The sequence below is a fragment of the Columba livia genome, chromosome 5 (genome assembly GCF_036013475.1).
Source record: "Columba livia isolate bColLiv1 breed racing homer chromosome 5, bColLiv1.pat.W.v2, whole genome shotgun sequence".
Lineage (NCBI taxonomy): Eukaryota > Metazoa > Chordata > Aves > Columbiformes > Columbidae > Columba > Columba livia.
Window position 1 is genome coordinate 29,104,030 of NC_088606.1, and position 26,582 is coordinate 29,130,611.

Here is a 26,582-nt window from a genome sequence, read left to right on the forward strand (position 1 = left end):
GATAATGACCTTATCAATGTTCTAGTAATTCTGATACCTAAATATGTTAATAATAGTGGGGGAAAATCAGCCGAACATACTCAGCAGGATTTGAACTTTGAATATGAACAAGAAAGTGGTAAATTGCAAGGAAGCACTCTGTTTTCATCACATATGAAAATGGCATGTACTGAGAAGTAATAGGGAAGGGAAGGGAAGGGAAGGGAAGGGAAGGGAAGGGAAGGGAAGGGAAGGGAAGGGAAGGGAAGGGAAGGGAAGGGAAGGGAAGGGAAGGGAAGGGAAGGGAAGGGAAGGGAAGGGAAGGGAAGGGAAGGGAAGGGAAGGGAAGGGAAGGGAAGGGAAGGGAAGGGAAGGGAAGGGAAGGGAAGGGAAGGGAAGGGAAGGGAAGGGAAGGGAAGGGAAGGGAAGGGAAGGGAAGGGAAGGTTGCCTTGTGGTTAGTAGCAAACACTAGGGTCACTGTAGCTGGGTTCTACTCTAATGCAGCCATTGATTTTCTGTGAAAACCTGGAAAGGTCACTTAATCTCCATGTTTTTTATTTCCCTCACTTCTAGAAAGAGGATAATAATGCCTACCTTAAAGGTTTAGTGGGGCTTAATTTATTAATGTTTGTACACTATGCACAGATTCTTGACTGGATAGTACTATAGAGATGCTAAGAATTATTACTGCACAGCAATATCCCAAAAGAGAAGTAACACAGTAGTGCATTCTTTAATAAAAAGAACACTCAAATCAATGTGGCATTATTTTTTACAAAAGAAAAGAAAGAAGTCAAATTAATTTCTCCCTACTGAAGTTAACAACCCCTTCTCCCACCATATTGTTGTCATTTTGGGTCCCAACTGCATGTGAACTATACATTAAATTAATTTTCCAATTGCAAAGGAAAACACCTGAAAAATTAAATAATGGGTTTTTCCAAAGGCATAAGTGTAATTTAAAACATAACATTGTGGAATGAAAATCAATGGCATTGTTGAGTTTATTTTATTAAAAGTGTTTCTCTGTGTACAGTGGCTATGTGAATAACCAGGATGGTGCAGCACAATAAATTTCCATTAAGAAACAATGATTCCTTTACCACAGTGAAAGCAGTAATAAGGTTAAACTCTTAAGTTAAGTGGAAAGTAAGTCAAACTAAACCCCAGCAGGTTTCCTACTAGTGGCATAGCTAATGTTTTTGAAAATGTTCTAAATGTTCTTTCTCAAATATATGTATTATACATTGCAGTATTGTTAATTATATCCATTTTCGCTTTTATACACTTCCCCAGGAGATCAGTGAAGAATGGAAAACTTACTTATGGTGGATTTCAGATTTAATGAGACAAAGATGGTTTAATATATATGACAAAGTGATTTGCTCTCACCATATTTGATAGGTAATTATTTTTATACTCTAATGGCTACCATTTTGAAAATAATTAATGTGTTATTTATGTAATTAATAGATAATCAACCGAGTAAGGAAATACTCTGGTTACCTCATGATGGGTGGTACTATCCTGTTTAACATCTCTAGAGCTTTTGGCAAGATATCGTGTCATATATGTATTAGAAGATTTCATTTGAGAGATTTATGCACATTCCAAATACGTAAATAACATTGCTATGGTGTTTCTATTCATATACATAAAAGTCTTAGCCATATATATATAAATGTATATTTAAAACCAAGTTTGTCTGAAATTAGATTTTTAAATCCATGGTTATGCACTTAAGTAAATGCTGTAATTTGCCACAGAAATACATAGCATCCAACATCTGCTATGGAAAACATGGATCTACTGCTACAGAGTTCTGCAGGTTTATCAACAGTCCTTCATAATCACTGGCTTTGAAGCTGGCTGATAGAACAAACAGAATCAGCATTACTTTCTTCACCATTAGCAGAAGGCCACAACGCATTAAAAAAAAATTATACAGATGTCAGAAGAAAACTTAAAATTGTAATCAAGTGGACATGCCCAAGAAATGAAATAAACCCTACTAACTTTATCTACATTGATACAACCTTCTCACTAAACTGCACGATCAGAAAAATACGAGTTAAGGAATAACCAAGTGGGAAGACAATAATTCTTCTGCTGTTGTTTTCTTGAATGCTTGTATAAAAAAGCACATTTAGAAGTGTTTGCAACATGCTCTTTGCGGTGAGTATTTAATAAATTGTCCACCACCTGAAGAGTTGTGTTGCCCCAGACACCCTGATGTACTAGTGGAACAGAAAAACCTCTTTACCTCTATAGCTCAACAATTATTTGTGATTCCTTTCTTATTCTTTGTTCAAAGATCACTCACAGAGTAAAGTGACCTGTTAGTGATGATTTGGGTGAGCATTTATTGAGAAGTGATAGCTATGAACAGTAGAAAATCGTGTGGTTCTACCAGGTTTGTCCGCTTACTTAACAGCCCACTTTTCTAAATGGTCCCACTACTTTTGGGAGATGGAATAAAACATACAATCTCCATTAACTTAGTTGAAAAGCTGAAGGCTAGCCTTCCATTGAAGGATATCATCCATCTGAATATAGCATTGTGATCAGAATTCTTTTCCCTCCTTTTCATGAATCTTCAGGTTTAGGCTTAAGATGTGGCCTAGATTAATGCAAATCTCATAGTGTATATCTCTTTTTCCACATATCCATTCATCACAAACTTGAGGGCTTTCTCATGTATGCTAAATTTATATCTCTGTAAATGTGACCTCAAATAGACTATTCTTGACTCATACGTGCAGAGAAATAGACTATTAAACTGACAGTCACACAACACATTAATTAATTTAACCGATGTAGTGAAGCTTTTTGTGACAAAACTCAGCTTTATAGTGAAGTAGAATGAAAGAATACTATTGCTTTTCCAATTGTGGTGTGATTAGCCCTCTAAAGCTCTCTTTTGCACAAGGAATAAATATTATTGTAAAGATTCAATAAAATCAACATGAATGAACACATAGTACATAAATGAAGATAAAAATATGAATATATTATTACATATGTACACACGTTGCATTATGTTATGTGTAAGATAAATATTTTATCCTATCATAAAGAAGAGTCTCTCTAAGAAAACGATGATTGTTTTTTTATTACCTTAAAATATTGCAGTTGTTTCTCAGCATTCATTGTTCCTTCATTTTCTTGTCTCAGACAGGAATTGAAGATGAAAAGCTCTGTATCTCTCAGCCACCCTTTCAGCTCTTTGATCCTGACCTCCAGCTGCCTTACCAGGCTGCCGCTTTCAGGCGAGAGCAGGTCACGTGGACCTAACCCACTGTGCCCTACCATTGTGTCCTGGATCTTCTCTCCGAGGGTTTTCTAATGCATCAAATAAAAAAAAAAAAACATAGATTAGTCTTCCGTACCAAAACTTATACAGGTTAATATGCAACAAGAAGCATCTGTCAGATGACTAGAGATGTGGGGTTTTTTTTCAATAATTACTACTAATATCAATCAATTTCATTCTTTGTTTCCTAGTTTCAATCAATTTCATTTTTTTGTATCTTTGTTTCTCACTTATGCTGTTCTCTCTGCGTCACTGATTTTGCTGGAAGCAAATCAATGTTTATTGAGAGCAGCTATGGACAGACGAGACAAAATGGTACACAACTTTAAAAAGTAGTTACTCTACAGAATATGTCCATGCTTATGACCATGAGAGCTACTGGTTTGTAGTCAGCAACAGAAAACACAACAAGCATGACGTTCACCAAACTCTTATCCAAGGTACTGTCTAAGCTTTTGGAGAAACACTGAAATATTTTTGGAGGTATGAGCTGTCAGGTGATAGTTTCCAAACTTGTAGCCCTGAGATTGTACAGAGGAGTGGTTAGGTCACAGAACAGCTGTTTTACTTTTAAAAGTGGATGAACTCATTCAGACACCAATAAGCTAGAAATTGCAAAGCCTCACTGTTCCTGAACATCAGGTCAATTATTTAGGCAACTAAATTTAGATTTAAGTTCTCCATGTTAAGCATCCACTTTAAAAATAATGGACCAGAATAAACATTCATCTCTGATCACTAATGAAACTAATTTACTACAGCTTTTCAAAGTAGTATTTCTAATAAAAGAACCACTGAATAACATTTTGATAGTGGACGCTGTGAGCATAATGAATATTCTGAAGAGGCCGGGGATAGAAAGTTACCTTCCTTCTCAGTATTTTGAAAGGCAATCCTTCAACATCACAAGGGAGACACGCTGTTGCCTTCCTCTCCTATGCCAAGCAGTATTTTATCTGACCTATAAGAGGCTGTCAGGCTGACACTTATTATAAGCACTAGATCTGTGTTACTGATTGTAGAATACAGAATATACACTGACAATCACATCCAATAACCTTTTAAACTGATAATTAGCAGTGGTTAATTGTTGTAACACGAAGATACAATTTTAGGTGACCCAGTATGGCTGCCTGTTGAAAATATATGCTTTAGAAAGTTACTGGAATGTAATTAACAACAATGAAATCAGCTTCCAAAAATAAGCTTTAAAACACAAGTAAAATTAGACCAACAGACATTAATCCGCTATGTGGCATTCTGTAAAATTCGTCTTCAGGAGATCATAACTGAAAAACATTCCTTCTTGGCAACACCCTTCTATTTTCATGGTGCAAATATTGATAATTTGAAGGCCCTCAGCGGAATCCAGCGTTAGCTATTGTTTTTATGCTGTAACAAAAGTAGCAGCAGGAGGTGAAATCAATGCCCTTGGAGGGTAGGGTCACAAAAAAGAATTTATTGCCACTTTTTTGTTCTGGAACAGTTTGCAATCATAAATTCTTCATAAACAGAATACTTCAGAGAATGGTCCGTCTTCATAAATATACGACAGAGGACATCAATTTCATTTAATTCACAATTTGTGTCAGCACAGCAGATGCCAATGCCTGCCTTGATAGGGTTGTTTAATATGCAATTGAGACAGAGTAATATTCAGCACAGGGGACAAAATTTCACAGATTAAACTGTACGCACCACTGACATTTCATTCTAATGTATTTCCATTCCACACTGTTCACCTTAGATGAAAGTAATATTAAAAACCATATCCCTCTATTTTACCATTGTTAGAAGTTTAAATCCTTGTCTTTAATTTTTTTCATGCCAATTACAACGTAATCATGCCAATTAAAACAGTATGCCTAGTGCCGTTGGTTTCTGCAGAGGTTTTTATTAAATTTAACAAAACTCTATCAAACTCTGCTTATTATTCATGAAATTGCATTTAGCAGGAAAACTGTAATAGTTATATTTTATTTTTCTGTAAATGCTGACATTAATGACAAAACTTGATCCAGTGGTATATTTTGGTTTTAACATACTGAGAAGTGTAGGGCTTAATTTTTTTTCAAGACAGAGTTTTTCTAGATTTTTAGAATTATGATCATTTACTTATGTCATAGTTTTATGTCTTACCAGCTCTAATCAGTATAACTGAATTAGCCTGATTGAAAGTCATAAATGTAAGGCTTGAAACTGAATTTATTTTAGAAATACAAGTTGTCATGATCAGATGTAAATAATAGCTTAGTAAGTCTCATTTTTATAACTAAATTATTGATGTTCAAATATTTTAAAAATGTTTGGGGTGATGCTACAGATTAAAATTAAAAAGTAATAAGCTCACTAGTCATAAGACAACTCTTAACATTTTCTGACAACTTGCACATTTAGAGAATCAAGCGATTAGAAACGAATGTGCTGAACTAAAAAAACCTCACCCTCTGTAAAATGGCTATTGCGTTACCAAGCAAGCTAAAGTGACACAAGCCAGTGTTTAAAATACTGTTGGCAGGCTGCATGTATAGCTTACTCGTAATATATTAGAAATGCTTTTTAAACTAAGATAATAGCATGCAAAATTATGCAATGTAACTGTATTACTAATATCACACATCTATAATTAATCATTTAAAGTAATTTATAAATTTATCTTACCCTTGATTTGAAGTGAAGGCAATTAAGGAGAGAAGTGGATGGAAAAATATATACTTTGACCTCTCTCTCTCTCTCAGCTGTTTTACAACAATAGGACAATAGTGTCTCCTGCACGGTGCCATCACTGGTCTCTGGGTAACAGAATCACTATATTGCTTTTTTTGCCAGATTCTTGTATCTCACTCTTTGGCTGAGACCCAGCCCATCATAGCGTGAAATGAATTACATGAAACTTTTTTGGCTTTTGTCAAAAGTGAGCTGAATAAAGCAGCATGAAACATATCCTGGCTGTATTCTGAGCTTCAGGTATTCAGCTTTGCACTGCATTTGCATATTTGTTTTTGAGCCATCAGTGTGACCTGAAATATGCAGTGACAACCCCACTTTTCATCTTAAGGGTATAGTAAATAGTTAAACAGTAGATGTCTCTAACATGTACCTTCAGAATAAATTCTATTAACATTCACTCAAGCATGACAGTCAGTGTATATCAGATATACTGCATTATAGTTGACTTGGTGCATACCCGTAATACATGGCATATTTTACTTACATTTTTTATGTATTAAAGAACCAAAATTATTAAAGTCAGACAGGAGAAAGGCATGGAATAAAAAAAAAAAATCAACAGAAGAGGAAAATACTATGGAGTTTTTATGATAGCATGAGTAGCTTGTTTGAAATGCACGTGGTGAATTGAAAGAGAGAGATATTTGTGCCTCAAATTAGAAGTCAGACAGACAGTGTACTTCAACACACAAAAATGTACACATAACCCACAAACAGTAATAAAAATGCAAATACCACAAGCAGTTCCCATTTTTCATTAATTGAATCCACTTTTTCAAGGAGATCATTTGGTAGTAAAACACCACTTTTCTTCAGAGCTTCAACCTTACTAAGCAGTTCCATCTTTTTCGGGTGCCTGATTGACATTTCTACATTGTATCTCTAGAATGAAAAGAAAGAGACAATATTAGCTACTGTGAACAGTTTTCTCTATAAAAAATGAAACTTTAATTCTATGTGCCTACTTATGATCACGCTTACGATGCCATTTTTATTTTTTTTTTTTAAGCACACAATCTTCTCATGCAGTAGCATAAGAGATTTAGGTACGAAGCATGTAGCCTTCTGGGTGACGTATCTATGCAGGCAGCTAGCGATTGATTACGTATAGTAATATTCACTCATTCACAATATTCACTTGTGCAGTAATATTCACTAACAGCCTCTTCATCTGAAGCTTGTTCTGCCCTTGTCTCATTTGAGTCAATGGTATCTTATTTTTCAAATACGCTGCTTCAGCAAGTAACACTGAGGCTCTCCATTGGACAAAAAAAAAAAAAAAAAAGGAATAATTAAATATTTTCCTAATTATGTTTCCTGTAGAGTTTATTTCTTCTCTGTCTCTCATTGTGGATTCTGTCTCATATATTGGCTTGAAACACTATTACACATGAAAACATGAGAGTTTCACCTTAAAAAAACAATTAGGCATAACTCCCTTACCACACAATACCAGTAACTTGATTTTTATTGCATCAACCAACAGGAGCAGTGAAATGGCACACAAATGAGAACAGCCACGATGCTCATACAGACCAATAGTTTCGTCAAGCTGAAACTACCTTTTTTGTCCTGCACTGTTATTTATTGTCAAAAAAAAAAAAGGACCAAGAAAACAGGAAGAAAATCAGGAGCTTCTTTCCAAATTACATTAATTTAACTTGCTAAATATTTTAATTAAATATTACTGTGTATTAGTACTCTATTAAAAATGTATTCTAATCTACAGACCAATTGGCAAATAAATCTCTTTAAAACCTGTACCCTCTAAAAACCCCAATTAAGTATTAAATATAATAGTTATTATAGTGATTAATTATGTTTTAGTAGCTGGTACAGTAAATAAAAAAATAAAATTTAATGCACAGGCATTCATTCATATACATACCCTACATACAGTTAAGCTAATTCCTTCTCCCTCTTATGTATAAAACACTCATAGAAACAGAACTTCTGATATGGACAAAAATGCAGCATTTACTCAGAGAGGAGAGCTCAGCACATGTTCTTGCGAAGGTCTTTACAAGATATATATAAATTGTGCATAGCTATTAACAAATTGCATGCAAACATTAAGCTTTTTTTGCTTTAAATTCAGCCAAGAAAACTGCTATAGCAGCTCATACTGAAAATGTTATTAACTGGGCTAAGTATAAAAAAATTAAACTAGAATAAGGAATGTTTAAAACATGGGTGCCTTTCCCAGATCCAAGAACACGCTCTGTAGGAAAACAAAGCAAAAATACAATTGGAGACAGCTTAAAGAAAATAATAAAGGTGTGAAATCACTGTTTCAGCTAACAGGTCCTCAGCATTTCCATGCATATGTTTGCATATTGTTAGTTTCTTATTTTAATCTCTCATTTACACAACACATGCACATCATTTATATTATGTAAACTTCAGCAAATATTAGTCATTTGTGGATCATGGAGCAAATGTTTTAAATGAGGTGATTTAAACCATTTCTCACTATTAATGAACACTGATCAGGTGTCTGCATATCCAAAATTACATGAATATGCATAGTAAAAATCAAGGAATTGTTTACAAAGAACTTGCCTTTTGACACTCGGTGTACAGCAGCTAAGGATTTAGAAAAGTACAAGGGTAGGTATCAACCAGGTCTGGCCTAAGGGAACTGGATCTGCCAAGAGGCAACATCACTGTATTGGACTAAAACGTTCAACAAGTTTGCCTCTTGGTCCTGTATTATTGCCTTTTCAGCTACAATGATTACTGTAGGAGATTACAATCTTCTTTATGTAATCTGATTTCTATTTAAAGACGATATAGCTGAAAAGGATTTGCATAATTATTTCCATAAGTACATGTAATATCAAGGGGAATCCAGAGTCCAATTTGCTAGGCACTGAAATCCAGTTCGTGCAACTCCCTTTCTTTTGTCAAGCGAATTAATAGACTGAGGGAGTCCTCTAGCTGTGTGACACTGGTGCAGGCACAGCTCGGTCATCCCCGTCACTTCTCCCAGGCTGGCAGCTGCTGCTGCCCGGACTGGGGCTGGGGATGCTCCTGGACGATGCAGGACCGGTGGAGACATAAAATACATTGTGTCTTTCATAACTACAATGCTCTTGTTAACATAGAAACGGAAGATGTTTAATTTAATTTTGGAACAGATAGAATAATTCAGTGCAGCATAATCCAAATAATGTGACAGATGTTATAAAAGATTATTACATTAAAAAATAAATAAGCTAGATTTTGTGTATAGGCTTTGTCTTTGTCACCATGTAACCTACTGTATAAACAAGCATGTTGAAAGTGCTGATTGACAGAAAATGCATTATGCTGTAAAAGATGAAAGAATTCAGTTCATTATTAGATGTATCGGTATGTAACTGTGAGTCACTATTGTTTCACTTCTGGATATTTAACATGCAGTCCGTATTTTAAGTTAAGGGAAGAGCTTAATGTACAGGAGGCAGAGTTTGAGAACTGATAGCACGAGATGCTATTGCTAATGCTATTTTTTAATCCATTAAACACCTACACTCTAAGCAGTTGCATGGAAAAATTAGCTACCAGCTCTATCAGTGCTGCACAACCCTATCTGGTAGGACTACTTAATCCTGTGGTGAGAAGATAATTTAATCTTCAGATTCATTCTTTCCTCAGCTTTAAGTGAGCAAAGGCTGCTCCATTGTGACAGTCTGTGGATGCTATGATATAGATCACTGTTTAATAGACAAAAATGAGATTCAGAAAGTTAAAGTCACAAGTTTCTCACAACAGCCACAAAAATAAGTAAATGAGCAATATTTAATTTCCCACAACAACTGTCATATTGAAAAACTGGGGGGAAAAATGCCAAAGAACGTACTGGAAAAACTGTAAAATATTTACACCATGATTAGCTGTGTGTATGCGTGGCTGGATTTGTGTTTCTGAAGCCACTCAAAAGAAATTGGAAACATTGTTAAATTAAAGAACTTTGGCTTTTTATACCTTCCCAGTCAATAAAACCTGTATTTCTCAAAGGAAAAATAGTGGAATTTTTAAAAAGGCAGTAGCATTTGTCTGTGAATAAGTTTTGGCAAAAATATTTAAACGATGAGAAGTTGAATTCCAAAAAAAACAGCAAGTTAAAACCTTACTTCCCCTGATAAAAATATTCTAGGAAATCCAGGCAGCCTTGATTGAGACACATTTTTTGACACTTTATACTTAACTGTGCCTTTCTTTTTAGTCCTTTTTTTCTTTTTCTTTAAAAAATTATATGAAACATTTTTTCTGCGAAAAATCACACCCAAAAATTCTGCCCAAGTGGAGACTGGAACAATGCCTTGTAACAGTGTTAATTGTCACCATGGAAACCAGAAGAATAAGCCATTTTGAAACTGGTATAGAAGGCACACATTGAGCAACTCAAGCATTTTTCAGCCTCCCTCAGTGTTAAGGAACAAGATGCCTAGTCACTGAGAGGTCAGAGAAAGAAATCATCATGAAAGGTTCGTAGATGTGCACTGTCTGGTAAACAATAAAAAAATCTGTACACAGTTAACAACTCTGTAAGACTGCGCACTGCATCTTTCAGAAAGAGAAACACCACAAAAAGATGATCAGGACCAGGGAGCGGATTCCACCCCTCGAGCAAAACTTTAGGGCAATATTATGCGAACCTTGCCCCTAAAGCTCCCTGGGAATTCTGTTGTTGTAATAAAACTTCAGAAGAGGAAAGAAAAAAAAAAAAAAAAAGCCTGCATGATGGAATTCAAAATAATGGTCTAAAAGCACACAGAGAGATTAAGACATCCATTGTAAGACTTTCGTATGGTGCTTCTGTTGGTTATAGTGAAAAGAGACTAGACATACTGAACACACAGTGGAGCTATGGCTACAAAGTACAGAAGAATTAAGCCAGTGAACTTTCTCCATTATTGGAATATGGGTGTACTATTTGTAGATGTTCTGCATTCCATCATTCACATACTAATAAAGTATCTTCAGCCAAACGGCACTCTGTGACACACAACTGAGATCAGGACTGAGTGACCTGTGATTATTGCTTTACCTGGACTGGATCTTTAAATTTTAAAAACTTGCCCTTTGGAGTGTTTCAACTGCTGCAGACACAAGTACATAGACACACGTGTTCAGTGTCTGTATGTGCATTCACAGTTATCGTTGGCACACATTTGCAAAATATACTACATACATAAAGTTAAGTAAAGAATACTCTGCAAACAAATTGACCAAATATGCTTTATATACATATATATATGTGTGTGTGTGTATATATATAAATAAATGCACATGTAGCAATATTTGTCCATCATCTCTTCACACACTCACTTCGCTTTCTGGATAATGTTTGCACTCTTCATGCTAGGCTTCATGGTGGCCCCTTAGGAAGCCCATGCCTAATGCCATTCAGTGATGAACAAAGAGTCTTTTTATTCCAAAGTCCAGGGCCCAAAGCTCAGCTGTATACAAGCAAAGTGAAGGAATCTGCTAGAGGCCAGCCTACCGTTCACAATAGATCCTAATGCTTCTACCTTTTTGGTACTATCAGTGTGAAACATTTTAGAAACCATCCAGCCTGGTTATATTTCTTACACTGTCAATAGCACTAGAACCTCAGAACAACATTCAAGATCTGGGCTGAGTGATCTGTCTAGATAAATAGCAGTTGCTGCTTCTTGCAAACTTCATGTATTTCACTATTAGCAATTTATGGCAAATAATTGCACAGGGAAATTATAAAGACTCCTACAATTGTCCTTGTAAATTAATAATAGGCTTTTTTGATTGGGATAAATTTGCTGCTGAGCCTTTGGAAAAATTAAAAAGTGCAATGTCATTTAAAATTGCCAGAACTCACACAGCAAATTACATCTGAGGTTAAGAATCAGTTTTTCCTCTTCTAGTTTATTCCATTTGCATGATCTGGAAATCACATTACATTGGCTATGTATTGTTAATTGGACGTAGATCGCATTATCTTTAATATAAATGAAACTACAAATATTAAAATGAATTGCAAATTCTCTAATAGAAGATCATAAAACAATCTTTTTAAAGTATCTCCCATTAATAATTTAATTCCAATTATATCACTCAGAAAACTCAAGAAGGAGAGTGCTAACTTATTTCCATTTGCCTTTTTCCCCTACAAATAAGCACACTAGTACGACATGTATTTGTGTGAGAGTGCATGTGCATATGGGTGTATGCCTGTAAAACAAAACAAATCTTAGCACTTTGCCTTAAACCCCTGCAAACCTTACGCTTCTGCTAGGTATTCCTTTCTGTGGCAACTACAGAAATAAACACATTGAAAGAAATATTAAGTAACTTCATGAACTAAATTTTGCCTACATTAAAAAAATACGCAGTTGGTACCCATTGTTCTGCTTTTTTTAAGGAAGGTGATCCCAACCCTTTAAATTTTACTATAAATGTAATATCTTTTTGAAGACGTTGTATGCCCTTTAACGAATTTATATTAAATATTTAATACTGTTTAGGGCATATCCACTACTACCAAAAACAGTTATATTCCCAGCAGTCCCACTGTTTCAGGCAGAGGGCTTGATTGATCCTCCTAGCCTGAATTGAGTAGAATGAAAAGAAGCAGTTGGAAAATAGCTGCAATCATTTAATGCAGATGACCTCTGACAGGCTCACAGCTCTTCTATCTGAACAGAAATTTGCATGGGGTCTCTGTGCAGAGGAACAATGTAACCTAAATGGTAGACAATCTTTATTCTAATGAAGTGGGTGTCAAGGTCAATGTAAAACTGCAATGATAAATGGTGCACCACTAGGCAAGAGAAGTTGCATAGGCATTGTAGTGCTTTCACATTAATTGAAGGCTGAAATGCACTGAGTGAAAGCACAAGACTCTCTTTTCACCATAATGTGTTAATGCACAAATGTTTAAATGTTTTATTCAAGCCCCTAGCCTGTTGGCACAAATCTTATTGCAAACAAAAATACAATAGTTGGCCAATAACCAGAAAAATAGAACTTTTTATTAGCTTGCCTTATTTCTTGAATCTCTAACAACTTCCACAACCTACCCAGAGTACCAAAAGAATAACAAGTCTCCAGACACCTAATGTAATTCCCATGATCCTTTTTCTATTTAGGATATCTGTCTTTAATTAGTTCCAAACAAGCTAGCCTTTAGACAACTCTTCATTAGATACCATTCCCAATGAACTAACTGTGAGAAGAAAAGTCATGCTTCAATATTATTATTTCCTAGATTCCAAGTTTTCTTTTAGTATATAGTTAACATCTCCAGGTGCCTTTTGTTCTCACTAAGAATTAGACCAGTAAAACTGGGTTTTGTAATGCAAAGAGTTGTGTGCCTGGAGTGGGGACTGAACTACAGTCTGTTATTGTGGCTTTGTCAAAACTGCAATACAACTATAATTATAGTACTTCATCAGCCGATCAAGCAATTTGTAGAAGTCAGTACATTTTGTCTTATAAAAATGAGGAGGACAGTAAGCTGCTTTTTAAAATCCTGAGCTGCTTAAGCTTGTTAAGGGTATATTGTTTGCTAATACACTCATTAGCAGACAAGCATTTTAACTTCATCAATTAAATGGGAAATGGTGTTGCACCATTAGTTTCACAAAATGCTAAAATACAGACAGCAGTCTACAGCTAAAAATTTTAGAAAATGTATTTTCACCCAGAAGCCGCATTACACACTTCAAAGTGTTTTTTGTTCAGCGACATATACATGAGGGTGTGTGTCTGTGGATGAATGTAGGTGGTGAAAGCCCTGCATATAGCTGTGAAGCTAATTATACATATCTACACATATACACCCACTTAAAATTTCCCAAGTCCCATAAGGATTGCTGCTGAAGCACAGCGTCATTTCTTGACACCGATGAACGTTTACTCATCTGAGTAATCTCAAGGATGACAGAAGTTTATTCCTGTGAGCAACTAACAGCTTTCCTGGATAACTAGCAGGTTCGCAATATGAATGATAAATTTAGAATATTTATCAGCCTTTATAGTTTTAGGCTCTTCTGTGCAAATAAATATTAATACTACAATTACAGTTTTTAGACAAAGAGCTATAGCTTGTTACTAATTAAGAGGATCTGCAGTACTTTCCTTTTCTGGGAGGCTGTGAGTGGCATGTACTATATAATGCCATTTCTATTTTACAACTCACTTGTGCAAGGGAATTTTCCATACGGAAATCAGTCTTCAGGATATTGCAATTCATAGAATAAACTCCAGTGGAATTAAAAAAAAATAATATTTTTTTTTTTTTTTAAAAAAGCATAGTGTAAAGGGAAAAAAACAAAACAAAACAAAACAAAAAACTCGTTCCTGATGAAACTGTTTAAAAAACTGTACAGCTTCATCTGTGTGTGATTTGTCAGGTCTGAAGCTTTGACGTGCCCAAGGGGCAGACCCCAGCGGGGAGTAGGCTGCAGAGCTAAATAGCTGTGAAAGAAGTCTTAATGTAGGATGGAATTCAAACTAACCTTGACATGACCTCGGGAAAAATATGCAAAAAGTAAAATGAATGCACTCTGCAAGATACATCCTAATTTTGTGGCCGAGCTGGTTAGTTTCACAAACATAGCTGGGACTTTAAAAGCAAAATAAAATGCGAGGGAAAAGGGGATACTTCGGAATTCAGAGTAAAAACTTACGCGGGCATGGGGTGTTGCTGTGGAGGCATATGAACCATTTGGAAACAATCCAAATAAAAACCAACAGTGAACAATATTGTTGTCAGCCTGTCTATTCAGGAAAATTGTTTTTTTAGGTTGAATATAAATGACACAAAGCCAAGATTACATCATTGCATTACAAAGTCTGTTGTGGCTTTTAGCCGAACAAGCCCCACGGATCTACTAGCTGATGGCAGTAATTCAGTACGAAGTTTTAAAGGCTTCTCTCCTTTTTTTTTTTTTTCTTTTCCCTAAGCTTTGTTGATCTAAATATATAGGAATCTTGTTTAAATACTGATTACTTCTTGTTTTTTTAACCCACATCTCTGGGTTTGTTCTGCAAACTTACTACTTGATACAAATACTAAAAATTACAGTGGGTATATTAAGTCTTGATTTGGCTTTATTATGCATTTTGCCTGTCTTGCTCAGTGTTCAGTTAAGCAGGAAGACATCCACCTTAATATAGCAGCCAAGAACTGGCTAATTCACTAGATATATGGAAATTTTAATTGAGTGTCAACTTGTGTTGAAATTCAATCCCATTACCTTCAGAATGCAATTTTGTAGCAATACTAGTTATTTACTACACTATTAACCAGATTTTAAATATAATTAAATTGCTAAGAACATACAGCCAAAATACAGCTTTTGGAATTCATATAGCAAGAGTAATCAAGTATCAGGTGCATGAGATTCTGCTAGATCTATAGGCCGCTGTCCATCTACAAATGAAGACAAACCCTGGCAGATGATGGTAGAACACGGTCCCACAGTACAGGTTATAGCGCAGTTCAGCTAAGGCCACAGAGTTAGTGTACTTTATGTTATAACAATCTATTGATATTGTAAACTATGTGTTTTACTGGGATCTTTGGCTGATATAGGAAAGATTTCTGAGATTCATCTCATATTGCTTACAACAATACTATTAGAACCCTGAGGGTTTTTTCACACCTTGCACCAGAGGTCTTGCTTTTGGCACAGACTAATTGAGATGCAACCAACAGATATGCTTAAAATATCGAACGTGCATTTAGTTTAATTTACATTTATTTAGTTCCCTGGAGAATAACTTATATTGAAAAAAAAAAAAAATAGTGCTCTTTAGGAATTAATAACTACTATACCTTTGGGTTAATGCTTAGGTGTATTTATTGAGAAAAACAAACAAACAAACACAAACAAAACAACAAAACCAAACCAACCAACCAACCAAACAGAAAACAAAACCAAAAAACAAACACAGAGCAAGGGAGATTCTAAAATAGTGGTGTAGACTGCAGGTAGTCCGTTACTAGTGGAGAACGTATTTGATGGCAGGGACACCATTTGGCCTGGAAACAAAAAGGTGAAGTTGCAGCTCCATCCTTGGCTGGATATTCTGAAATGCTGACCCTACATGTAGCAAATCTCACATAGCTACACTTTTACATTTACATTTTTACAAAATAAAATATGACAATGTAAGATTATGGAGATCTTTTGAAGAAGATAATCAAAGAAAGTAATTCATAACCTGTTATCCTCCCTTCTGCTGAACCTGTGCCTGCTTCTGCAGTATGCATGAAACATAAAATTGGAACTAGATTTAATTCCAAATGCACCAACTATTGTCAAGCTGTGTGTTACAGGCATCATTCTATTTTAAAATGGATGTTCCTGTGCATTTATCTTTCACAGACTGGCTCTTCTGAAGTCCTTACTTCATTGTTACTCAGCCAGAATGCTAATGGTGGTCAGTAATAACCTCCCGTGAGTGAAGCCTGCCTGAAAATAGACAAATAAATTATCCTCTCTTCTAGCAATATCTACTGGGATATGTTTGAGGGTAGAACACCTCTGGATCTTTCTTCTTCTTACCTATTTGCTGTACTGTTTCATGGGAGTAGAGGTTCCCCACTGCAAAAAGAGCCAAAGAGAAATCTAAGTTCCTCAGACCAACAGAGGGAGAACTCAAAGTCTCCATCAAAGGACAGGAGATTCCACAAAGTTCAGTATACTCACTATTTGAGGCACAGTGGATTTAGTAATCCACATTACTAGACCTTGTCAACTGTGAGAAAAGAAAATGATCCCTGGCCAACGGAGACGGCTCTGCAATCTCTGCAGGCTGGTGAGTGACCTCAAGTCAAGACCAGACAGGCTCTGCAGCTAACTTGCTCAGTCTCTAACCTCCAAATGTGTGGATCTGAGTTCTCATGACCTGTACTATCTAGGGTAACAACATGAGCTTTTTTCTAGATGACAGAACTGACACCTGTTCAAGTGCCCATCTAGGTGTTGATTGGAAAAGAGGTTGACAGTAGGTTTCTCCATTTGCCCAAAATTATAATGAAAAATGTCAGTTTTAAGTGCACATCCTGTACTGTATTAAGTAAAGTGAAAGCTAATAGTTTTTATAATGTGCTATTTGATTTGTTCCTTATAATTTCCCTTGAGTTATGTCAAAGCTGGCACATGCAGCAGGTCCACTAGGAGTGCTAAAACATCTCCACTGAGTATCTAAAACCCCAGCAATCACCATAATTCCTCTTATAGCAATACCATTACAATGTACCACATCAAAACTATTGTTAAAACATGGTAAAAAGAAAGGTATGTCGTTACCTACTTATTGCCATCCCCAGACAGACATATCCTGAACCCTTCAAGAGATGTAGCAGATATCAGTTCTTCACATTGCCAGTACACATTGATGTTATTAAAACAAAAGGAGAAAGTTGGCATCACATTGCCATTGTCAGTGCTAACAATAGGCTAATCTCATTTTTTATAGAATTTTATAAATTCTTAAGGACTCAATATTTCATTTTTAATATTATTCTAGGAAAAACATAATACTTTTATAATAAAAGAAAAATTACTCTTAAGTTGAAAAGTTATTTTTATGATCAACTACAAACCACTTTCAAGAGCAAATTCATAATGAAACTGCTGACACAGCTTAAACTATGACTGTGTGAATGCTGCAGAAACAGCTATTTCAGAAAACATTTTTAGCATTAGGAGAAGTAAGTCCAACTTTGTTTAAACTTGAACTTATTTTTTACAATAGCGAGTAATGTTAACAGCATGCTGAAAATGTTAAGGCTAAGTGTACAGTGTCAAAATAGATTGAATCTCTCTGAAAACTGGAAATTCAAGCTTTTTAAACATAATCCAGATGTTTGGCTTTTAATCACATTTCAAGAAAGAAGAAACTTCTGCAATACAAAATTCATACATGCATATTTCATTAGTGCCTTTCCTATCACTGAATTAAAAATTTCTAACATATGTTTTCCTCAAACAGATAATGTTTAAAATTAGAAGAGTTGGCAAGAAGTTGTACATCTCACAAATGTCATTGAATTATTTTAACATGGAAGAAAATATTTCATTTTTAGTGTATTAACAGTTTTGATAGCAAATTCTACAGCAGTGATCATTTTTTGCTGTATTGATAGGAAGTTCAATAGTCCCTGAAACAAACTGAGTGTGTAAAGATGACTGAACAGTAAGAACTAACAGCCCACCTTCTTCAGAATATCTGAGACTGATAACACCCCGATGGACCTACAGGTATTTAACACAGACACTTTCTCTTTTATTCACTCGTGAAACAGCATAATGCTATGCCCAAGCAGCCTCTTCAGCAAGAGCCAGACTACCTTGAAGGTGGAAAAACTTCTTCCAAGATGTATTTCAATTCTCAAACATGCAACAACACCACTGTAATTGCTGAATGATATTTAAAGGACTATATCAGTGTGGCCATTTTTTCTAAAAACTAACATAGGTCATAAATTATATATATATATTTTTTAACCTCTGGAGTCTTAGAAAATTAGACTGAGTTAATTTCTGAAAATAGAGTTGCTGAATGTAATAATATTTTAATATTGTAAATAATTTAAGATAGACAAAACCTAAGCAATAAAAATGAGAGGATCTCTATCACACGTATAACAGGAAGAAGAAGAAAAATGAAAAACACAAAAAATCCTGCTTCTGGCTACCTGCACATGATACTGGTTTTTCTCCTTAAGAGCCTTGCAACTTCCAAGAAGTACGTGGAGTGTGACCATGAACTGCCAGGAACAGAAATACACACTGTGTTATTCTGTGATGTGATGCAGTGAGATGTTACTATCAACTTCAGTTCTGTTCAGAAATGTTAGAAACTCAGCAATCCAGGAGATGCTGAAAGCCAATCCCTCCATAACTCCAACAGCTGCTGTGCCTAGGAGAGATATCTGGCCTCTTCCCAAAGGGCCACCAGCAAGGGTATTCCTAATGCAATCGTTCACAGGCAGGCTCAAGCTTGCCATTCCTGTGCTCCAAAGAGTTGCAGTCTTGAGACAGTCCTGTGAAGCAGACAAATATTTTTCTCAATTAAAAATGGGAAACTGAGATACAGACGGACACCATGTCTGTTGTCAGGGAAGATCTCCGATGTGGGAACACAAATCTTTTATGATCTTCAGTGTTCTGTCCAACAGAATATTAATATATTGTCTGAGCTCAGAATTACTCAACTCTGTTTGCTTCACACTAGACTGGAAAAAAAAAAATGTACTTATGACACATTTTAGTCACCGTAGAAAACACCTCAGCTCTAAACTCAATAAATTTTGATCTCTACAAGACATTTAGGCACCAACGCTAATAGTTACCTTTAAAAGAATACATGAATGAAGTGACACTGAACTAATTTTGTCTACTGAACAACTAGCAAGACAGAAACAAAAGGAATTTTCCTCTGTTTCTTTATACTTCCCTGATTTCAGGTGTCTGTTTTCAAGGGTTTGTGCTGCTGCTACTGCTAAATGTGAACTCTGTTATTTGCTGGCATGATGAAAGCCGAAAGCATCTTCTCATCTCTAATGGCATTCTGCCAAAATATTCTCTGACAAAACTTGGTCTGATTCACAGATCTGAAGTTCAAGAAATTGTTCTAATCTAGCCTCACTGTTTGTATAAAATGTGCCACGGTCTTACCTTCTCTTCCTGCATTAAGCTCTCAGCTTTCTGGCTTAGAGAAAATCTTTTGGTATTGCATCCAGCCCTGATTTAAAGATGCAAATGATGGAAAATTCATGGCATTCCTTGGTAAGAAGATAAATAACCAGCCTCCTTCACTTTTAGAAACTGCATAGCATGTTTCCAGTTTGAATTTGCTTAATTTTAACTTCCAGATGTTTTATCTTCTTATACCTTTGCCAATAGCTTGTCTGCAAAAGCATGACATTACTACAGGAATCAAACATGAAACCAGATGACTCGCACTGATCTTGGGTTAAATCTGTTTGGTGTTTCTGGGATTACTATTTATAGAATGAAAACATAGAGAAGCTGAATAATTTTTGCAGAGGCTGGTAAACTCAAATACACATACTTCAGACATTCCTGAAGCTTGATTCTTTCTAGAGCTGTCAGAAAGCCAATTTTCAATGACTTGGCCTTGATATAAATGAAAAATAACTTGTGCTTATGGACATTATTGCTTCTACTCACATTTTGGCTTTTACTTGTTAGGCTCTTGGGGTTCACTTAAAGATTGTTTTTCTGCTTCTATTCATGCTGGAAAGGATGATGGGGAACAGGAGAAAAAGACCACAGTAGCAGATCAAGTGGATGATAGCCATGAGAATTTCATCCACAAGGAGAGTATTTTCTAGTGCATACCACTGACTGCTCTAGATTCACTTTGGAAATTGTGAATTTGAATGTGAAGTGATCTTGACAGACCAGGAAATCTGCCCCTTTCTGTTTAGCATTTTGTAATGAGCTTCTCTGAAACCAGCACACAGCATAACGTCTGTATATTAATAGAACCTGTCTTTCAGTAATTAAAAAAATTCTGTAAAGGTACTGTAATGAAACTGTAGAAATGGATTTTAGGAAAAAAAAAGCCCACAACTTTTTGTTGACTTATGTTGCCTTGCTGAAATGCTAATCTCTGTGCTCTACACAAACTGATAAACTGGTGATATAGCATCGATATTCACATCTACATAATATTTGCAATGTCAGTAGATTTAGAGACTGGTAAATTATTGCTATTTTAATACCTGAATTCTACATAAAGAAGATGAAAAAGGCACATCTTCAAAATTGGAAAGATATGAGTGTATCTGAAAAGGAAATAAATGCTTCAAAGGACGGTAGTAGCAGGAAATATCAGGACACAAAACCAGAAGTGAAGTAATATGAGGCAAATGCAGGATATTTTGCATCTACTTCAGCTACAGCAAACACTAGAGAAGGCAGGTACTTTTGTTTTTCTGGCATTCTCTCAAGACATTCTGGTTCTGCTTTGTGGAAAGCCTATCCTGCTAACCATGCATGCTATGATCTGCTGTCTGGCAGTACAAATACAAATTGGAAAGATCTGCACCCATTAAGACAAGATATATGTTTAAAATAATGAGTATTAGTATCTTCAACTGTAACTGTTGTCTGCCTGGTTAATAGGTGCTTGTTGTATTATGCTGCATATGTCAGTAATTTAGTAATCTCAAGTGAAGATGGAAAAATGTAAGAAAATAAAACCAAAACAAGGACAAGGAGGAAACAACAAGATTCCATTGCCTATTCTGTGTTTTCCAGATTTTTGAAGGAATAATTTCTATTGAGAAAAGTAAGTGACTCAAAATTTTAGGGTGACAAAACCTTTGTGAATAGTATCTGCACTTCGATGGCATAAAATGGTTTCAATTCCTAGTTTAAGTGGCTGGACTTCCTAGCATAACAATAATTTCATAATTAGTGACAATTCTAAAAATAAAGAAGAGTATACCTGGTTGAATATTTCATGTTCGTAACAGTACCAGGTTACATTTTTCAAATATATATCTGAGCCAATCATTATATTTTAGGTCATTTCATTACCTATTATGCTAGAGGTATAATATGTTGCTATTGAACTGAAGTTTAAAGAAATTAAAGTAATGAATACATATTTTAGAACAAGCCATAGAGCTTTTGTACATTAAGCAACTACACTAGCACTACATTAACCCTATTAAAGGTAATTTTTACAGTTCATTGGTGATTGGCATTTCGTACTGATGTTTGAAGAATTGTCATTGATTTCATTCTTTACCTCTTTAATAAAGTGTAGAAGAAATGGCAGAGGCAGAAGTTAACTGTCCTTTGGTGAAGCCATTAAGCACTTAAGAAAAAGGCTTGAATATTTAAACCATGCAAAAATCTTTAAAGACATTATATATGTTTTTAATTTTGCAACCTTTTATAGGCCTGAAAAAGTCCCAGTAGTATGAATATATTTACATTTGATAGGTACAACAACAAAAAAAAAACAAGTTAAGATGACAAATGCCACACTTGCACTCATGGAATAACACCATCTAATAACAGAAGTTCTAATAAATATTATTGCGCACCCTTCTCAAAACGTGAGTCAGGGCAGACGCCAACACCACAGTGTAGTAGGACACCTGGTGGTCACATCAGCTAATTATTCATTTTAATCTAACAAAAAATTAGGGGACCGTAGAAAGAAATGCATAAAACCCACCAATCAAAGCCTATTGGAACTACTGTAAGTATATATAAGAGAGTGTTTCTTCATCTAATCTTAGGTTTTCCAGGAGCAGTCACTGCTTGAGGCAGGATACCAAGGTTGATTGAGTAATGTTTTTTTGTGTTAAAAATGAACGGCAGCTAAGTTCCTAAGCTTTTCCATGCCACTTCATAAAATAAGGCTCCATAACAGGCCAGTCTATCACACTATACCCCTCAGCTCCCTAGGAAAGACCAGAACAGAGTCTAAATACAAAGAAATCCATAACTGTTTTCCAGGAACTTCCCTGGGAAGCTTTAACACCAGTGACACAAAAATATGTTGGTTGGCATCGCTACTTAAAGGAACTGAGACTACTATGCTCACAGATCTGGGTCCAAATATCTTATAGCCATACAAAGCAATGACAACAGGCATCAGTGCAAGCCACTGTTGACACTATACATTCAGACTCATAAAAGAAGGGGATGTGAAATGTAAGCTCACTGCTGACTACTCACAAATAGCTGAGATGCCTGAACAGAGGAGTTAAGGTCAAAACTTCAGAAAGATCCTCAACCATTGGGTGACCTAACAACTAGAGATCAGAACACGGGAGAGTGCTTGGTTTTGAGATTTACTCAAACAGAATCTGTTGGTGTTCAAATCTGTACCATTAGCAAATACTGGCCCTGACTAAGTCAGCAAGCTAAAAGATACAGCTACAAAAACAATTCAAAGATGGAGCAGTCTCTGAAGAACCTGGGAAAGGGACCATATGCTTCAAGAAGGAAGAATTTAGAAAGCATCAGGGAGTACATCAGTATGCATGTGACTGGAAAAGGCAGGTGTTTTTTGCTATTTTTAGTCTTATAAAACTGTGTCAATATAAAAGCCCTTTCCCATAAGACCTCTACATCAAATTCACAAATAAATCAAATGCACGACCCAAATGGTTCACGCTGATTTTAATGAAACCCATGCCTATGTCATCAAATCTCCCATCGCTCTAGGTCTCTCCATTTGGAGGTTACCCAGACAGTGAAGAGATGTTCAGAACATATATAGGCACCCATAAGCATAACAGCTTTTAAAGGATGTGCAGGTTATTATAGTAGTATATTTCTAGTGACTGGCCCGAAGGGAAGGAAACAGGGGAAATTGGTAGAAGATTCATTTTCTGGCATGAATTCACTTGGGTGAAGTGCAGGAAATATATTTCCTCACTGTTTAAACATGCAGGAGCAAACCAGAACATTTTAGCTATCAGTTGAGCATGCCTCAGCACGCAGATCAGGGTTTTCTACCTTCTGGTTTACCACAGCAGTGAAGAGCACTGCCTGTGGAAGTGGTTAGTCCACAGAGAGAAAATACCATGCTGTTCAGCTGAGAAGTAGCTTATGGGAACACGGCTTTTAAAAGAGAGACAAAAAGCTCCTCGCATATGTCCCACCTGTCTCCCACAATAAAGCATCTCTGCCTGCTGCTGCCTGTTGCAGTTGGCCAGCAACATTCTGTCTCTCTTTTAATCTGGTTTCTAACAGAAAGAGTTGAATTTTAACTAATGTGAACCAAACAGAAACATTTTCCACGACATACACAATTTATTGTTTAACATTTTAATACTCTGAGTAACTTTGAGATGTGCCAGGAACAGCAAAGCTCACTTATTTAGCATTCGTGCTGTTAGACAAAATACATGTATATAGATATGTATCTTACATACAATTGAACTAAATGAAGATATGTTTCTCTAAATAACTGTATTCTCTTTGCTTTGCATCTATACCAAGTTCTTAACTGTGTTAATGTGCTTTTATGAAGGACTCAGTACCATTCATTAGCTTCTAGAGATACATCCAGCACTTGAAGTGACATTAAAAAGTAAAGGTGGGGTGGGGGTCTGTCTGTAGCTGGAGGCAGCAGGTGGTCTCTTAAAGATGAGATAGTGCCCACCAGGTAACTCATGGTACAGTAGCTCCCCTGGAAGACAAGTGCACTGTGCATGTGAAGGGGACAAGATGTGCTGTTCCTTCTGAACAAGAGAGAAATCCCTAGTTTCCTAGAGAGAATTTCGTAGTTTTACTGATTTCAGAGGGTTCTCAATGGATCTCTGTTGGAAGGAATGTTATTTTCATTCTTACTTACCCCTACACTCATTCACTACTTCTACCATGGTGTAGTGAAAAGTGATAGAGGATCTGCTACAGGACCTCTATATCACCAGAATTTTCTCCTAAAGCTCTGCAATTCTGTAATGGGGATACCCCACTTCTTTAAAGTGGAAGACCATAGCTCAGTCTCTTGAAACAGTCTTACTATTTAAAAACTGTTATCTTACTCCCCCACCTACCCTTTTACTTTCTCTCAGTCTTTTAACTTTTTTGAGTCACTCTGTATTGACTATGGCAAAAATCCACACACCTTTCCCAAGTTTGCAAAAAAATCGTAAAATGCTTGTTCAACTCTATGAAAGACTGGACTGTCCTTCTGCCAAGTGTTCTACCTGTTTCCTGAGGGGCTCCTGGTTTCTCATGGCTAGCAGCAAAGTCCTTCAAGAGCCAACAGATGCCACTCACAGGTGACTCAGATTCTTTCACATTTTCTGCATTTAGATTAATACTCCTGTCCAGGTTTCCATTTAGGAGCTGCTTATGGATTGCCTCTTCTATGCCATTTCTGTTCCTTATGTTTAGATTGCCATCAGCTACTCAGTGGAAGAAGGGTGTCTTGCCCATGTTACACTGGAATACCTCTAGAAGCTCAGACCGAGGAGCATAAAAGCCTACAGATACCTGACAAAATACACAGCAAAACTGTGGCTATGTTGTTAATTCAGATCAATATACCAAAACATGTTTTTGACATCACTGTTGCCCTGAGAAAAAAGGCTTTCAGCATTTTGTTCGATGATTTTAGGAGCAGTTTACTCCAAGATTTTCTGACCATTAATAGATCATTTACCCACTCTGAATTGGATTCTGAGAGTGTGTGGTCTCTGCTTTGCCACATTGCCTTTTTCATCAGTTTTACTAGACTTACAGAATTCTGGTTTTGTGGACTATAGGGTGATTTGTGGGGTTTTGTGCTAACTTCATTTTAACATCTAAGTGTTCGCCTTCTTCAAATATGTTATATTCAGCTATTAATAGGATGCTAGGGAGCAATCACAGAAACTTTCCTGCTTCTTTCTGGTACTGCTTTGAATATTGCCTTCCAGTTGAAACCACAGCTTGTACAGATTCGTGGCCATGGGTGTGTAAAATTCTTGTAAAACAACTAGGGTAAACTTTAAGTGATGCCATTTCTTATTTCAGGGGTTCCTTCTTGACTGACTGCATTTATTCACTGGTCTCATAATGATTTCATTGCACATCTGCAGTGCTTGGTTGCATCTCTCCAGTCTAATTTTGCTCCTTATCAGTGTTGCACTGCAGCTGGCTCCACAATCCAGCTGGTATCAAATTAGTCATTGATCTAATAGCACAGTTGCAAATATAGCAAATGAATGCCTGGCAGCCTTCTGCATTGCCAGAACACTGAGAATCTTTGGATCTGCTTAAGTCACTTTACAGATACCTCCTTCTTCATTAAAACCTTAAATTCTCAATGGTTTCAGACACTGTATTTTCATTTCAAAGGTAACTGAAATATTCAATCTATCTTCCTGGCTCTTTTTCTCAAGAACATTTTTCCTTCTACATTTCATGTTGCCTGTTACACTACATATGTTGCACTAAAATGCCTACATTTTCAGCCAGCCTGCATCTGCCCTGCTTCATGGGTTCTTTGGATTACATCTGTGTGTGTGTTCTGCTCTTTCTGGTTTGGCACTTGTCTGGATAGTTCAGCTACTGTTTGGGGGCATATGTTAGATCGGATTTGCTCTAATGTCTGCCCTGTGAATGGGAACTGTGTATTTCACAAGTGACCCTGAGGAAGAGATACAATTAAGAAATGTTTTACATCTCTGGTTACACATGGGTGCTCTAGTTCCTGACACTATATCGCATCTCCTTTTCTGTTTCTGGTATTGGTTAAGAAATCTTTTTATAGCTTTACATTTACTTAGAATTATTTGTACGATTCTGATCAGTTCTTTTTAGAGACTAAAGCATTGTTTCTATTGCCTCAAAGCAAAGCCATTTTTGTATGGATTTCCAGTTTTCCTGGTTCTCAAAGTCACTGCTATCTATGTCCTACAATTTTTAGACGTGCTTTATCTGAGTAGTCACAGATCTTTCCTTCCTCTCTACTATGACTATTGTCATAGCAGATCTCATATGCTGTGTTAAGGGAAATAAGATGGAAGAATTTGATAGTTCTAGTCTTAAGCTGGCTCTTTATTTACTCTACTGATTCTTGAACTTT

At 36.1% G+C, this 26,582-nt stretch overlaps 1 protein-coding gene across 9 annotated transcripts in view; it reads right to left on the reverse strand.

Moving 5' to 3' along the window:
* AKAP6 (A-kinase anchoring protein 6) overlaps positions 1 to 26,582 on the reverse strand; it is a 284,148-nt gene that overhangs the window by 44,337 nt on the left and 213,229 nt on the right. For all 9 annotated transcript variants that reach the window (XM_065064088.1, XM_065064084.1, XM_065064086.1 and 6 more), the window contains 2 exons: positions 6,759 to 6,905; positions 3,098 to 3,322 (listed from right to left, as the gene is read on the reverse strand). In XM_065064088.1, the coding sequence (XP_064920160.1) occupies positions 3,098 to 3,322; positions 6,759 to 6,905 (372 nt within the window). The remainder of the gene's footprint in view (positions 1 to 3,097; positions 3,323 to 6,758; positions 6,906 to 26,582) is intronic.